The sequence below is a fragment of the Melopsittacus undulatus genome, chromosome 3, assembly GCF_012275295.1.
Source record: "Melopsittacus undulatus isolate bMelUnd1 chromosome 3, bMelUnd1.mat.Z, whole genome shotgun sequence".
NCBI classification, from domain to species: Eukaryota; Metazoa; Chordata; class Aves; order Psittaciformes; family Psittaculidae; genus Melopsittacus; species Melopsittacus undulatus.
In genome coordinates, this window is record NC_047529.1 from 40696524 (window position 1) to 40713167 (window position 16644).

A 16644-nucleotide genomic window follows, 5' to 3' on the forward strand; every position below is an offset into this window, starting at 1 on the left:
CAAGTCAAACTGTTACCCCAGGATTGACAAGTTTACCACTAAACCATGTCACCAAGGGCCTTACCTACATGTTTTCTGAACATTTTCAGGGACAGTGATTCCGCCAGTTCCCTGGAAAGCTTGTGTATATATGTGTAGGTGTATGCTGCTCAAATACTGCAGTCACAAGATGAGGAAGGTATTTCCCTACTACAGACTGTTACAAAACAAAATTCAACTTGTCATATCTTTGCAACCAGCATTTCAAAAATAGCTTTTTCCTTAGAAAGATGATTGTTCTGATATAAAGTTATAAAAGTCAACAATAAAAAAATATTTTCAATTGGTCTCCAAGAGTCACTTATGTTTTTTTCTACCCTTGATACTATAATATAAACAATCAAACTTTTGACTATGGCTTTCTCACTGAGTTACTTCAATAGACCAAACCTATGAAAATTTTATGGCTGCCCCTTCCCAACAGGGAATGAACAAGCCTAAGAGACATACATAGCAACACTTATGGGTGCTCACAGAGGGATGTGACTTTCAAATTTGTGCTCCTCTTTCTCTATTTGTGACCTTCAAAAGATAAAGGACTCCTATTATAACTGTGATAGATTTTTTTTATTTACACATCCAAACTGGCTTTTGATGGAAGCAAATATGATAATTAGAGATCCTGCATTATGCAGTCTGCTTGTTATTGCTGAAGAGCAAGCACTGCTTTATAGAGCACATCTAACAGTGTACGATCTGTAACAGCAGTCTAAATAAGCTACCCTATAATACTTCTATTTAACAGAACACAACAGTTTAAATCCCAGACATACTTAGAAAGACTATTAACTAAAATTCCATTACCCATAGAAAATGGTGGTGGGGAAAATTATGTTGAATTTCTAATTATGTATTGTATACAGTTTACAATACCAGAAGCATTCCATGTAATTTGTATATTTGTACATATATTTCATATACAAGCAATCATTTCAAAGATGCATCTGCTTTAGCTGAATAACTCATACTTTTTGTAATGTTTTCTAAACATAAAATTCTACTCTTCCTCAAAACCAATTTTGTAGTTGCTAGCACAACCTTTTAAAAATGTATATTTTTAAAAATAAAAATCTTATATTAATTTCTTTTAACATGTCTTAAATGGAAGACCAGAACAAAACAGCACTCTTTTTGTTCCATTAGCTACAGGTCACATTCTGCCAGTTTCACAAATACTAGATTTTACTCTATTCTATTAATAGTCTTGCAGAATTCTTCTTCATATGTTGCCTTCATCACCCCAGTAACCAAACAATGGTAATATAATTTACTCACCTAAGGTATGTGAGCACCACTGATGAGATAGATAGTATGTCACTACTGAACTGCTTGACATAACTAAAATGTATTCACCTACACTACAACTAAATACATAGTCAGGATTATTTTTTCTCCCTATCATCTCCCAAAACAGAGAAAATGCTGCTTGCAAAGTAGTCTTGCTGGTTGTTCTTAGGCAAATTGTGACTGCTATTGTTTGCTTCAAAAGAAAATGCCTCAAACTGAAGATGAAACCTTGCTTTTGTTTTGGCTGGAATGCTATTTCAGTGCAAAATACAAACAGGTAACATTTTGGCATTAAAACTGAAACAATTAATTTACAAAAATTTTGACCCTGAACCACTTCAGAATTGCTCTAAGAGGGTAGGTAAAACCTATGAAACTGATGAAATCTGTTCAAACAAGTGAAACGTAGGTTTTGCTAATGATTTTTTAAATTAAGTGAAAAAAAATATAGATTTTATAGTAAAAAAAATGTCCTGTCCTTTTATGTGGAACTGTTTATTACCCATTCTTCATGGTTCAACAGGATATAATGTCAGCAGCAATGTCCATAATCCTTTCTAAATTTTGTTCCTTTGTGCATCTATTAGACACTGCTGATGCATGAAATATCTAATCTGCAGCTAACAATGACAGATGGTTTTCCCATTCATTTCTAATGAGCCATTTTTAAAGTGTCAGCTCCATTTTTTTGTTTGTTTGCTTGTTTGTTTAAACCTCCTATTTTACTAAGATTTCCAGAATTAAAAAAGTGAACATGCTTCTAGGGAACTGTTAAATGATGGGAAAAAAGAAGAAGCAAAATGGAATCTATTAAGAATCATCAGCAACAGAAACATTGTAACAGATTTGGATTAGAAATAATGCGTTAGTGAAGTCTGTCTTGAAAACCTTTTTGGCTGTTCTTCTCTTCATTGCCTATCTTATTTCTATCCATTGTAGTTTTAATTCTAACACACACAACCCCTGCAAAAATACTTAGTAGTGGCATGTCGTGGTTTAAAACCAAGTCCGCACAGTTCGCTCACTCACTCCCCCCCTTGCTCCCCCAACTCCCGGAGACTTAGGAAGGAGAATCCAAAGAATGTAGCCCCCACGGATTGAGATAAGAACAGTTTAATAGCTAAGGCATAACACAAATCACTACTGCCATTACTACTACAAATAATAATGATACAGCCAATAACAAGTGAAGAGAATACAACACCTCACCAGCCACCGACCCATAACTCACCCCACCCTGCCCAACCGAGCACCAAGCGATACCTCCTCCATCCCCCTAGAGCTCCAGCCCTTCCGGCTCTCTCCCGGTTACATCCTGGGTATGACGTGCTATGGTATGGAATACCTCTTTGGCTAGCCTGGGTCAGGTGTCCTGTCTCTCCTTCCTCCCGGCCTCCCCTCCTCCCTGGCAGAGCATGAGCCCAGAAAAAGGCCTTGAACAAAAAACACCCGAGCAGTAACTCAAAACATGCTCACTATCAAGCAACTGTTCCCAGCCCAGAAGTCAAAACACAGCACTGCACCAGCTACCAAGAAGGAGAAAAAATGACTGCTATGGCTCAAACCAGGACATGGCAACATTTTTGTTATTGCCCAGAACTGTAGCTACATAAGACATGCCGTTGAATTTCAGTTTTAATATCATTGCTATATAACATGATGGGAACTTCTATCAGATTCCAACAGGCAGAAAAATACCAAACATTAGAAGTTACATACTCACTTTGAGGTAATCAAAATAGGCTATGGCAAAAAAAAAAAAAAAAAAAAATTAAAAAAAATAAAATCATACAATGCTACCTGTTGTCATTTGCATTGAAGGCAATAGGGCATGTTTTGTTTTATTTTTATTTATTAGACCAAATCTCATCATGATCACCAGCTTCCTCACTCTCTCACACTTCTCCTTAAGATTTATTCACTCATTTAGCACTTTACCTCATATACCTGCCTTCTAATGTACCACCATCTTATCTTCAAACCCCAAAAGGAATATTCGGAGATGGTCCCAATATTTTTTCCAAATTTCTGCTTCCTTCACCTCAATGCCTTTATCAAATTCTGAATTAATTTGTTGAACAGTTCCATTTTTGAAATGCAACTCCAGTTTTCTAACCCACTTTTGGCAAACTCCTGCAGAGTCAATTCTTCCATCTCTGCAAAAATACTTTACTAGTGCTATTTTTAATCTTTTTTTACCCCTAGATGCAAATTAATTTTGCATCTTTTACATACACCAGAGTACTGAATTCACTCATACACACTTCATACTGCTCAGTGTGTGCTTGTACAGTTTTAAAACTGGTCCTTGCAGATTTCTCCTTTGGCTCTCACTTCTATTACCTTTCCAATTGTATGTGTCCACTTCTCTGTACATTTTCTCTTCAGCAGTGACCTTAAAGTCAGGGAGCTTAGGTTTGAGGAAATATAAGAGGTACGTAAGGCTTTTTCTCAGAAAAGAAAGGGTACTCAGTTTGCTCATTCTCCACACCCTGTCACTGCAGGAATAAGAATTGATACGACTCACTATTTCTCTATCAAATCCATTACAAATTATGCCAAATGAAGTGGAAGTTTACATTCACAGGTTTTTTTCTGCATTCTCACTTCAGCCACCAAAGAAGAAATTAAGTGCAACACAAGCACAGCTCAATCTTTCTTTCTTTTTTAGCCCTTTCCTTCATATTTTTCTTTTAAATGTTTCCATGTAAATCTCATTACCAGAAACTGTTGTATTAATACCACCAATTTTATGTATATAGTTCACTATTATTTTATTACTCCTAACTATAATAATTATATGGATAATAAATATCTTAGGCTTTGGGCATATATGAAACTTGCTATGTAAAAATGTCAGAATCCCAAAATATATACCCGAACTGAAAAACTGCAAATATAAAATTGTATGCATTTTATATACATTAAACATAGGAGTAGAACAAAGCTAAAAGAGATTTGAAATGCAGAGTAACTGGTGCATATATTCATGTACACGTTTCCTCATTTATACTGTCAATATCACCTACTTAGACCCAAACTTTGAGGGATCTGTGCTTATGGACAGGAAAAAAAATTTGATGGTTACAGAAATAAGTAGAAAGGCAGAACATCACTGAGGCTGGAAGGGACCTCGGGGGATCATCTAGTTCAACACTCCTGCTCACAGCAGCTCAACTACAGCAGGCTGCCCAACACTTTGTCCAGTTGTGTTTTGGCTCTCTCCAAGGAGGAGACTCCACAATCTTTCTGAGTTCCAGGGTTCAATCACCCTAACAGTAAGAAAAAAAAAGGGCCCCTATTTAAATGGTCTCCCACGTATTTCAGTTTGCACCTGTTGCCTCTTGTCCTTTGACTGGGCACCTCTGAGAAGAGTCTGGCTGTCTTCTTTACCTGTTCCTTCTCCCTGTCTCACTGCCCGCTTCCCCAGTATTAGACTCTGATCTTGCTCAGCCTTCCTTCTCCAGGCTAAATAGTCCCAGCTCTTTCTGCCTTATTTTTCTTGTGGGTACATCATCACTGACTGACCATTTGGTCTTTGTACCTGGCAATGCAGTCAGTTTTATCTATGATAATAGTGTCTAAAGTCAAGATAACACTCACAGCTCTCCCATTTTCTGTCAAGCCAGTCATCTGATTGAATGCTATTATCAGGCATAATTTTCTTTTCATAAACCTATGCTCTACATCACCTTCTTTTCCATCACATGTGTGGAAATGGTTTCAAGGTTTATTTGCTCTATCACCTTCCCAAGCAGGAGAGTGTGGCTGACTGATCCACAGTTTCACAGATTCTCCTTCTTGCCTTTCATGAAGATATCCGCAATATTTTCTGTTTCCACCCTTCTTTTTTCTGCACTTTTCCATTCCATTCTCTGACATATTTTTAGTTTCCATCTTTCCTCCAATCCTCATGAACCTCTTCCAGTCACCAAGACCTTTTAAAGATAATCAAGAGTGGCCTTGAAAGTTCCCTCAGGACTCATGATACATCCTATCAAGATCCTGCAGCAAGGAGTCTTCTAGTACACTCACTTTTTGTATCTCAGTGCTGCCTCATGGCTCAGGTTCAGCTGAAATATCTGGACCGAATTTCTAGTCTCTTTGCTACCAGCTTGCTGAATCAACTCTGTAGCTGCAGAGGCTCCTGCATGTAGGACAGGAGCCTTCATTGCACTGTCCATATCACAGTCTTCCAGCCTTCATCATCACTGGAGTCTCCACTTACAAGCCTCCTAAGACATTTGCTGGTCCTCTTTCACTCTGGTCAAAAGTTTAGGTTCTTGTATCTGTAGCCTTGGAGAATATAATACTGTTATCATCTCTCAAGCTGCACAGTCTGATTACTGCCTCCTGCAGCTCATTTACTCAGCAGCACTGATCCTTCTCCAGCACATGAGTACTTCCTGCAGTAAGGACACTGTAACCTCTGGTCCTAGGCTCAGCAAGTATCCCTAGACATGTCTGCAGCACCATGCCTGCAGAACTACCTTCCCCCTGAGGACTTCCATCCAGTCTGAGGTCTCTAATATGCTGAGGTAGTTGTTGCTCTGGCGGCTAAGGAATAGTGTCCTGTAGCACCTCACTACCTAAATCCACAGTGTCCTCAACAGTTTCTGGCCCGCTTCTACAGTAGTGCCTGTGTTGACTGTGCTCTAGGCTTGGTAGTTACATACTCTTTCTAGCGTTTGCTGAAAGGAAGCTGGACTGTCCAAATGAGGAGTCAGCTGGAAATAAACAGCTCAAAGTTTCCATCAATCAAGATCAATCAAGCAAAGTTGACAACAAAACTTGTGGGAAACTGCTACAGCTTGCTAGCAGTCACAGCCTCCTCTAGCTATCCCTTCACAGGAGCAGCAGGAACCCTGAAGCTCTTCAAAGAGTTCATAGCAGTCCTCTGATGACCCCAGAAATAGTTCCCAGAAAATCAGCCCAGACACTGGTGTGCAAACTGTTTCATCTGTTAGCTGTCTCTTTTAGCTGTGCTTATATACTTATCATTATTTACACTGAAAGTATTTGATTGCCCTAGAGCACTGATAAATTTGGATAACTTTTGTATCACATTTCAGGCACTCTCAAAGCTATGCCCCAGGTACCTCATTATTTTAGAAACTGTTTTGTACTCCCTCCATTTAACCTGTGAGTTGATCAGATGATTATTTTCATGTCTTTTTGGGTGTCTGTAATGGAAAGATATTCTAAAACATTTATTTAAAATATGCTACACAATGATTGAATGTACGAGGAGGACCAATTCTATTGTTCAGGAAGGAAAACTTAGTGATCTGTTTAGGGTGGAGGAGGTATTTTCCATGTACCTACTGTGTATCCTTTTAAATTTTATGTTTCATTGGGATTTTGAATAAAAATGCCATAGTATGTTCAGAAAACTGTTGAATTAAGTCCAAAATATGCCATAAGGGGTGCAGAATGTCAGTAACTTTTAAGTAAATGCTACTGAGATGGCACAGCGCTATTTTGTTGTTTGCCTCAGGCAACAAAAACCCTAAAGATGAATTCACACACTGCAGTATAACAAGCAGCATCCTACACGTTTTTGGTTCTTAGCAGTATTTCCAGAGACAAAATTGTAAAACGCTTGTTATCTCTGGAGGGAACACTTGCTGTTGCTTTCACAAATTTCTTTAGATAATTCATTAGCAAATCTCCTGACTGTCCATATGAATCCTTTAAAGATGATTTTCAGTAAAAGGTGAATACATAACTTTGTAGTAAGATGAAAAAAAAACCCAACAAGTCAGGACTAAAGAAAAGTCAGAATTACAACCGATAAATGTTTCAGGAAGCATCTCTGCAGCAAGAGAGGAAGAGCTGGCCAAAGAACCCTGAAGAAATGCCAGCTAAGAAGCCAGATGCTTGCAAAAAAATGTTCCAGAGTTTGGCATCTGGGACCATTACGTGCCAAGCTGATCCCCATCTGTGGGAAAAGCTGTTTACTGCTTCTGGGGGAGAAAAAGCAAGAAAGAGTATAGAAGTAGTTTAAAGTAGTTTAAAGGAGTGCCAGTAAAAACAGAAGGCAGCCTGAACTCAACATTTCCATGTTATTTTAAAAACTATTCCATGATAGTTTAAAAGCCATTAATTTAGAAGTAAATGTATTTTAAAAATATACTGCATAAATATGCATGTTTTTACTCACGGATCTTTCAGATATTCACCCATCCCTAATTTCCGAATCACCAGCTTATAAAACCTAGTGAAGAACAAATCTTGCATGGTTCAGAGAAAACAGAGAGGCTGACTTTAATTGTGCTTTCCTAAAGCACAGGTAAAACTGCAAATCCTCCCCAGATGTGGGAAAAAAAAAAACCAGCAAAACCGTATGCTTCTTTTCTGTAACAGTAATATAATTAAGGATTACGGTATGCCTAACACTGAATGCATTCTAACGATATATGGCTAGTCCCTTTTCAAGAACTCAGCACAGGTAGATGACAGTTACACTAAGAAAAACTATTTTTTATTCTGAAAAGAAGACATGGCTTCAAATGCTAAGAAGCAAAGAGGGGAGCTACAGGGCAAGACATATTTGGGAACTGACTGTGAAAATAACAGGAAAGAGATAAAATAAGTCTAAATCTGGTTGACAGTATAGTTACCCAAATTGTCAGCTAGAATAAATTATTACCTAAGTAAAGACGAAGAAAGGTGATTGGGGCATAGTTACTAATTGAAGAAGCGTTGCTAAGGAAGACTAGCACAGTCTGAAATGACTCAAAAGACCTTCTACTCTAAACTCAATTCAGAGTCTAAAGGGAGATAGATAGGAAAACCAGGGCCTCTTACAGGACAGGACAAGCAACATAAGAGTTTAAATAAAGAGCATTTAAACAGACAACATTTTTGCACATTATCAGTAATTTCTCACAAGTGCTTAAGGAACTTAAGCCTCATATTTAAAGGTGACATTGGCATTTCCCAACTTTTGTAATTTGTCTTTGCAGATGTAATTGGGAAAGCAGTGTTTCAGAGTCACCTCTGAAAAGAAAAAGCTAGCTCCTAGAATTAGAGTAATATAAAAAGATTACAAAACCAGCTACAATTTTTTACTGAGCACTGATGTGTAAACAGTCATAATGTTAGACAAAAATAAGATCTGTATCATATGTAGCCAAAGAAAAGGACCACTGCACCCAAAAAACAGATGCTTAGAAGCAGGCTAAAGGAACTGTATGTAACACTTGCTCCAGACATAAGCACGCTAAAATAACATGACTAGAAAACATTAGTATTTCATAATACTGTAACACCACTTACAGAATTTTGTAACACAACTAGGCTTAAATATGTAAATATTATCTGTAATTGTGAAAAGGCAAATGTAGACCTATGATATAGCTACACAAGGTGTAAGAAAACATGACAGAATTAAAATCTAAAGGATAAGAATGCCCAGGCAGGAAAGATGCCTGTCTGCAAAAGTGAGTGAAACAAGAAGGGGTCTCCTTTTTTTATTTAAAAAGTAAGATCTCAAGGGCATATAAGATCATGGTTTTCTTTCAGAGAGGAGGCATGAAGCATAAAACGTTGATGACCAGTGAGGAAAGTTAGGGAAAGAAGACAGATCATTGTGGTTCCTGCTTCTGCCACTGAAGAACTCTAAGGACTCACTACCTTGACCTCAGCAGCTAAGAGCCATCAACAGTCACAGCTGGCAGTGCTAACTAAACAGCATCAGTTCCACAGCATTGCAAGATTATATAAACATGATAAATATACATACATATAAATAAATAAATAAAAATAAAAATAAATAAATATGCATATAAATAGAAATAATGTTAATTTTAAAGTTAATAATGGTAAGGACTAATGGTGTTATACATGCAATGATAATGATTAACAGCAATTAAGACTTAACCCTTGGCAATGTGTAGTGTTAATGAGTATTAGCAATCCAGTAGAGTAATTCTGAAGTTTGGAAGTTGCATAGTTTGGCAGTCTTTTCAAATATTCCCATCAGAGAGATCACCCATTTCCTAACTGATACATTCATCTACATATTAATTTACAACAAACTTATATTTAACTAAGTTACAATGAAAAGAATGTATATAGTAAAGTCAGCAAGTCAAGATTTTGGATAGAGTTCTGTTGCTAAGGACCAGCACTATTTGACTGACACAGCATGAGTCCCAGTCAATGAATCAAGATACTGTAAAGATAATTATTCTCTATTTTTTTTACTTTTTTAAAAAAGGAAAATGCTAGAAAAGAACCATTAAAGATGTAAAAGGATAAACTACAGGTATAAAAATAGAACTGGACTTCAGTTTCCACAGAGATTGTAAAATGGTATCTTATTCAGCCACTGACAAAGGACAACTTTTCTTAAGTAAACACTGAACCTGTTATAAAGACTACAAGATCAATAGATGGCATAATTAAATATACTTCATAAAGTACAATTTTCTGATTAGTATCGAGAAGTCAATTGATATGGATGATATTGATATGGAAAAGCAGCAACAACACATCATCTCAACAAATACTGACAAAATGGCAAATAGCATGAATCTGTGGGATTCAATGTGAACACACAGGAAGAACTGAGTACTTTGGAAAGACACTTGGTTAATTCTCCAAGTTTTAATTTCATAATGAATACAGCCAAGTCCAAAACTATTCTATACCATTAGAAGCACCGGTTCATCCATAAAACTATGTTACCTACTATTTTGCAAGAAGATTTGAAGAGAATTTTCACTTAACTCTTGATTCAGTATCTTATTCTAAATTTCTTATTCTTATTCCTTAAAATAAAAGCGCACAACTGAGAAAGCTTTGATTTTGGCAGAAAGTTTGCAGATCAAGGTTAAAAACGAAATAGCACCATATAAATAAATGAATATAAAAGAGAAAATTTTAGTTAGTATTTATGGGGGTTTGGAACTAGATGATCTTAAGATCCTTTCCAATTCTAACTATTCTATGATTTTATGGTTTTTACTATTATTCTCATTATTACATATCTGAAACTTGCTACAAAAATATTTCCTTTTATATTGTATTTTTTTCCTTAATTTTCTTTACAAAAGTCTATTTTTTTGTTGCATACTAAATTACTTAATTTTTCAAAAAGTTTTAGGTGGATTTGGAAATACTTAAAAGACAGTAAACTAATCTATTTATGCCTTATATATGCCTAAATAATTTATGCCTTATCAAAGTCATAAAAGAAATCTGTTACCTATCCTTCACATCAATTTAAATTTGATGCAATATCAAGAACTAGTGTTGGTGTGGCCAGCTTCAAAGAATTTCAGAAAATTCTGAGTATCGCGTCCAGCAACTAAAGTTACACCAGGAAAATAAACAGTGCCAGAATTTGGCCAGGAATGCAGCTGCATTGTCTATATCACTGTTGCAATTTCAAAGCAGTTCCTCATCTAACTTTGGTCACAGCAGCTAGTGCTTGTCTAACACAATATCTAGGCACAGCTCAAGAATGCCAATGATCTTTTTCTATCAAGCAGTTAGAATCCAGTTATCCTTTTCTAAGGACTTAATTTTAAAGATATAGCTGAATATCCCCAAGATCAGATACTTGTCAGTGCCACTACCTAGCTACCATGAGATGAACACTTGGTTTTGTCATTCTAATTTTAAAGGGGAAAGTGTTAAAAAATGTATTAGAAATCACACTTTTTTACATTAAGTAATTGTGAAAAAAAGCAGAATGCCTTTTAATATAAGAGAGCATAAACTAGGACAACTCTAATGACTGAAAATAAATTGCTTTAGATTATACAACAAAACCATGGATCTGGACTCATTTTCCTTGTTGTTGCCAAGTCTAAAATTGTGGTGCTTGCAGTTCAAATCGATTCACTTGTTAACATTTTCTGTAACAGTTCAGTATTTGCCAAAGACAGAAAAAGTACTTTATGAGCACCTTTTTTCTCATCAAACAATAGGAAGTCTCTGGATTTGCTCATACATAGTTGGCCTAGGTATGAATAAAGACAGGAGAAGCTGTGTTACCTTCTGCAATATATGTAACTCTCCAGAGACTGAAAAAAAATAGGTATAATATAATGGCAGGTGATGATACATGATTGCAAAATATTCTTGCACACAGAACTGTCCTTGAGAGTGGTGAAACTGTACATTTGCCTATATAATCATAGAATCATAGAATAAAATAGTTAGGATTGGAAAGGACCTCAAGATCATCTAGTTCCAACCCCCCTGCCATGGCCAGAGACACCTCACACTAAACCGTATCACCCAAGGCTTCAGCCAACCTGGTCTTGAACACTGCCAGGGATGGAGCATTCACTACCTCCCTGGGCAACCCATTCCAGTACCTCACCACCCTAACAGTAAAGAATTTCTTCCTTATATCCTGTCTAAACCTCTGCTGTTTAAGTTTCAACCCATTACCCCTTGTCCTATCACTACAGTCCCTAATGAAGAGTCCCTCACCAGCATCCCTGTAGGCCTCCTTCAGATACTGGAAGGCTGCTATGAGGTCTCCACGCAGCCTTCTCTTCTCCAGGCTGAACAGCCCCAACTTTCTCAGCCTGTCTTCATATGGAAGGTGCTCCAGTCCCCTGATCATCCTCGTGGCCCTCCTCTGGACTTGTTCCAACACTTCCATGTCCTTTTTATGTTGAGGACACCAGAACTGCACACAGTACTCCAAGTGAGGTCTCACAAGAGCAGAGTAAAGGGGCAGGATAACCTCCTTCGACCTGCTGGTCACGCTCCTTTTGATGCAGCCCAGGATACTGTTGGTTTTCTGGGCTGTGAGTGCACACTGAAGCTGGCTCATGTTCATTTTCTCATTGACTAACACCCCCAAGTCGTTCTCCGCAGGACTACCGTGAATTTCCTTTTTGCCCAACCTGTAGCTGTGCCTGCAATTGCTCCCACCCAGGTGTAGGACCTTGCACTTGGCATGGTTAAACTTCATGAGGCTGGCATCAGCCCACCTCACAAGTGAGTCAAGGTCCCTCTGAATGGCATTCCTTCCCTCTAGCGTATCAACAGAACCACACAGCTTGGTGTCATCGGCAAACTTGCTGAGGGCACACTCAATTCCATTGTCCATGTCAGTGACAAAGATATTAAACAAGACCGGTCCCAACACCGACCCCTGAGTGACACCACTTGTTACTGCTCTCCAGCTGGACATTGAGCCGTTGACCACAACTCTTTGAGTGTGACCATCCAGCCAGTTCTTTATCTACTGAGTGGTCCACCTATCAAATTGATGACACTCCAATTTAGAGACAAGGATGTCATGTGGGACAGTGTCAAACGCTTTGCACAATTCCAGGTAGATGACATCAACTGCTCCACCCCTGTCCATCACTTCTGTAGCCCCGACACAGAAGGCCACCAAATTGGTCAGGCAGGATTTTCCCCTAGTAAAGCCATGCTGGCTGTCACCAAGCACCTTTTTCTTTTTCATGTGCCCTAGCATGCCTTCCAGGAGAATCTGCTCCCAGATTTTGCCAGGCACAGAGGTGACACTGACTGGTCTGTAATTCCCCGGGTCATCCATTTTCCCCTTCTTGAAAATGGGGGTTATATTTCCCTTTTTCCAGTCATTGGGAACTTCACCTGTCTGCCATGATTTTTCAAATATGATGGCCAGTGGCTTTGCAACATCATTCGCCAACTCCTTCAGGACCCGCAGATGGATTTCATCAGGTCCAATGGACTTGTGTACATTCAGGTTCTTAAGATGGTCTCAAGCCAGATCCTCTCGTACAGTGGGCCCAAGGTCTAGGTTTTCACAGTCCCTGCTTCCGCCTTCCAAGACTCGGGTGCTGCGGTCAGAGCCTTTGCCAGTGAAGACTGTGGCAAAGAAGTCATTGAGAACCTCAGCCTTCTCCAAGTCCTGTGTGGCCAGTTCTCCCGAAAGTTTCTGGAGGGGGCCTACATTGTCCTTAGTCTGTTTTTTAGCCGCTACATACATGTCAAATCCCTTCCTCTTATCTTTAACATCCCTTGCCAAGTTTAGCTCCAATTGGGCCTTAGCTTTCCTAAGCTGGTCCCTAGCTTCCTGGACAACATCCCTGTATTCATCCCAGGCCACCTGTCCTTGCTTCCACCCTTTATAAGCCTCTTTTTTCTTGTGAAGTTTTCTCAGCAGCTCCTTATCCATCCAGGGGGTCTCCTGGCCCTCCTGCTGCACTTCCTTCTAGTCGGGATGCAACACTCCTGAGCTTGTAGCAGGTGATCCTTGAATATTAACCAAGAGTCTTGGGTGCCCCTGCCATCTAGGTCTATATCCCATGGAACCTTGCTAAGCAGGTTCCCGAGGAGGCCGAAGTCTGCTCTCTTGAAGTCCAGGGCAGTGAGCTGGCTGCACGCTCTTCTCACTGTCCTGAGGATCTCGAATTCGACCATCTCATGATCACTGCATCCAGGACTTCCCTGGAGAGTCACATTTCCAACGAGCCCTTCCCTGTTGGTGAGCACGAACTCAAGTAGGGCACCTCTCCTCGTCGGCTCCTTTATTGCTTGCAGAAGGAAGTTGTCTACTCCTCAGGCTACTACTATCTATATCCCTAGCACCACATGTATCACTAGAAGCGGGTAATAGTCCATGGGACTTACTAGAGCAGGCAGCCTCTCCGCAACATCCCTGATCCGTGCCCCAGGTAGGCAACACACCTCCCTTGCAACCGGGTCAGGCCGACAGATGAGCGCTTCTGTCCCTTTATTATGTAAGAATTCAACCAGCTTATCACACATAAACATTACACAACTATAAAATTATATTTTGTTAGTAGAATGCAAAAAAAAACTACAAACTTCACAAAAATAATTACAAAAAAAGTATGTCCAACCCCATTAACCCTTCCCCCCCCAAAGAAAAATCAACTCAAAATGTTTGAACAGATTTTCTCCGCCTCAATAGGTTTCTTCTCTTATTGGACTGAAAATGTTTCTGAAAATATCTTGCCAAAGTAGGACAGATGCCTATGCAGTCCTAGGATGACCCAATGTATTTCTGTTAAATCCTGAAAGCAGAATAATGCAAAAATTTATATATTATATGTATTATTTAACTTAGCTGGATTTATGTTTGGCTATTTGATGAATCATGTCTGTTTGCAGCTGTGGTAGGTTTTCTTTCTATTGTCTATATTAGCAGGAATATAATCATGACACAACAACTGGACTCTGTACTGTGTACAGTTATTATACTGTGTTCTTTGTGTAGCTATATCAGTATTAAGGGCTTACATTCCAATACAGGACTGCTTTAGCTAGTCCTGACATCTAAATATAGGTAAACCCTGGATACAAATAACAGAAGCTGATTGCTAGATGGTTTATGGAGTTCTTAACTTTATAAGAGTAAAAAAAGAATAACTTTTAAACCATAAATGCATTCACGAAATAAAGACTGGGGTTTAAGTTATGAATACTATGGTGTCAAATCCTCATGCTTTCTCCCAGTGTGCTTGTAAATTTTAAATTTCTATTTTCCTATCTTTTAAACCATAAGGTGGCAGCAATGATACAATCTCATCTCCTAAGACTGTATAACCCTCCACTCTCACTACTTTTGAAGTATCTCCTGTGCTCACAGGACACACATGATAGAAAAAGATCCCACATATTCTTTGACAAAGTACAGATCCAGGTTAGATTACTTGCTAAGTGTTTTGAATGGATGCGTTTTTTTTTTAATTCTCTATCTTCAACTAATTATGTCTGCTGACTTCAAACGAACATAAAGTAGTTTATCTATGACATAAATTGTTTGCTCATTTCTGCAATAACATTCCATTCCCAAGCTGAGCAACAAAATTATAACTGGATGCATAAGTCTGTCATTCCTGGAACATAATCATATAGGGAGAAGATGCAACACTTACCGATAGCTGTTGAAAAGATCCATGCAGGTGCCATTGTTTTTACAAGGCTCTGAATTACATTCATTTGATTCATTTTCACAGAATGTTCCTTCCCATCCAGGCATACAAACACATTGGTATCTCTGCAATGTATTAAGTAAAATAAATAATCTGTTGTTGTTTCTTTTTTTTTTTGTAATTTTAAAATAATTACCACAGGTATTATTATTGATTGCTATGCATTTCTATCTCCTGACTGGCACTTCACCATTTCAAAACTTGAAAATTTCATAATATATCAATACTTTGACCTACTACTATGATAACATAGGCATGTAACACTACTTTTTAGTTACCTTTTTTAATAACCAACTTGTGTACCTGCAAATCCTTTACCATTTCTGCCTTCCTTCTCTAAGTTTTTTTTTAGTAAAAGATACCATCTCTTATATAAAAATATTTTGCTTAGATATTACACAGACATGCCTAAATTACAGGTATTTCTAATAATCTGAGTTGTAAGGTTCAGAATGCAGTCCAAATAGAACTCAATATAAAATAGTTTACTATGGAAATTCTCAGGATTATATAGCGATCCAACTTAACACCCTTAATATGAAATTGCACATCAGTATCCTAATTAAGCAGTACTAAACAACTCATGGCATAAAAATTACTGTCTCCTATACAGTGTATTAGATATTATGCAGGGTATCAATTCAGATAGCATAAATGCAAATCTTCTAGTTCTATGGTGATTGTATTACATACCCCAATGATCAGGTGCTGAGTGCTAAATTTCTGACAGATTAAACTGCATAAAACTGCAAAGGGGTGTTTCACATAGTCTCAAAAAACATAAAGCATATTTTTCCTGCCTGTGTTCTAAAAAAAAAAACCAAAACAAACAACAACAACAAACAAACAAAAAATGAAAAAAGAAGGAAAAAGAAAAAAAGGTAAAGATGAACATCTGCTGAATTGATTAGTAACTAGAGAGGCCCAGCAATGCAAACACTTCCATTAAGCAGAATGCTTCTTTTGTGATATGCTTGTTTCTAACAAGGCTTTTTTTTTCTGTTAAAAGTTAGGAAACACTTTAAATGGTAAGCATGACTGATGTGAATTATTTCATTACTGGCTAAACATTGCAACAGCCTTCAGGATAGATTTTAAAGCATGTAAACTGGAAGGCATTAATAGACAGCAAAAAAGTTACTAGCGTTTTTAAAAGCTGAGTACGTAAATGAACAGCCACAACATGATGATCAAATGTGAAATGCACCAGTCTTGTGGCATCTACAGGTATTTGCAGTCTGCAAATCATATTGTTGCATTTCAGCTGTTTTATTATTGAATATGCACTTTGGAAACAGACACCATTGTGTTTCAAGGAGATATGGGCCATGAACTTCTACATTAACAGCAAAATCATTTTATTTCCTAATGCAGCTTAAAAATATAAGTTAAG

The 16644-nt window shown here is 37.9% G+C and overlaps 1 protein-coding gene across 1 annotated transcript in view; it reads right to left on the reverse strand.

Annotated features, from left to right (window-relative positions):
* EYS (eyes shut homolog) overlaps window positions 1–16644 on the reverse strand; it is a 776683-nt gene that overhangs the window by 468157 nt on the left and 291882 nt on the right. The window contains exon 20 of the mRNA XM_031052748.2: window positions 15195–15316. Coding sequence (XP_030908608.2) covers window positions 15195–15316 — 122 coding nt within the window. The remainder of the gene's footprint in view (window positions 1–15194; window positions 15317–16644) is intronic.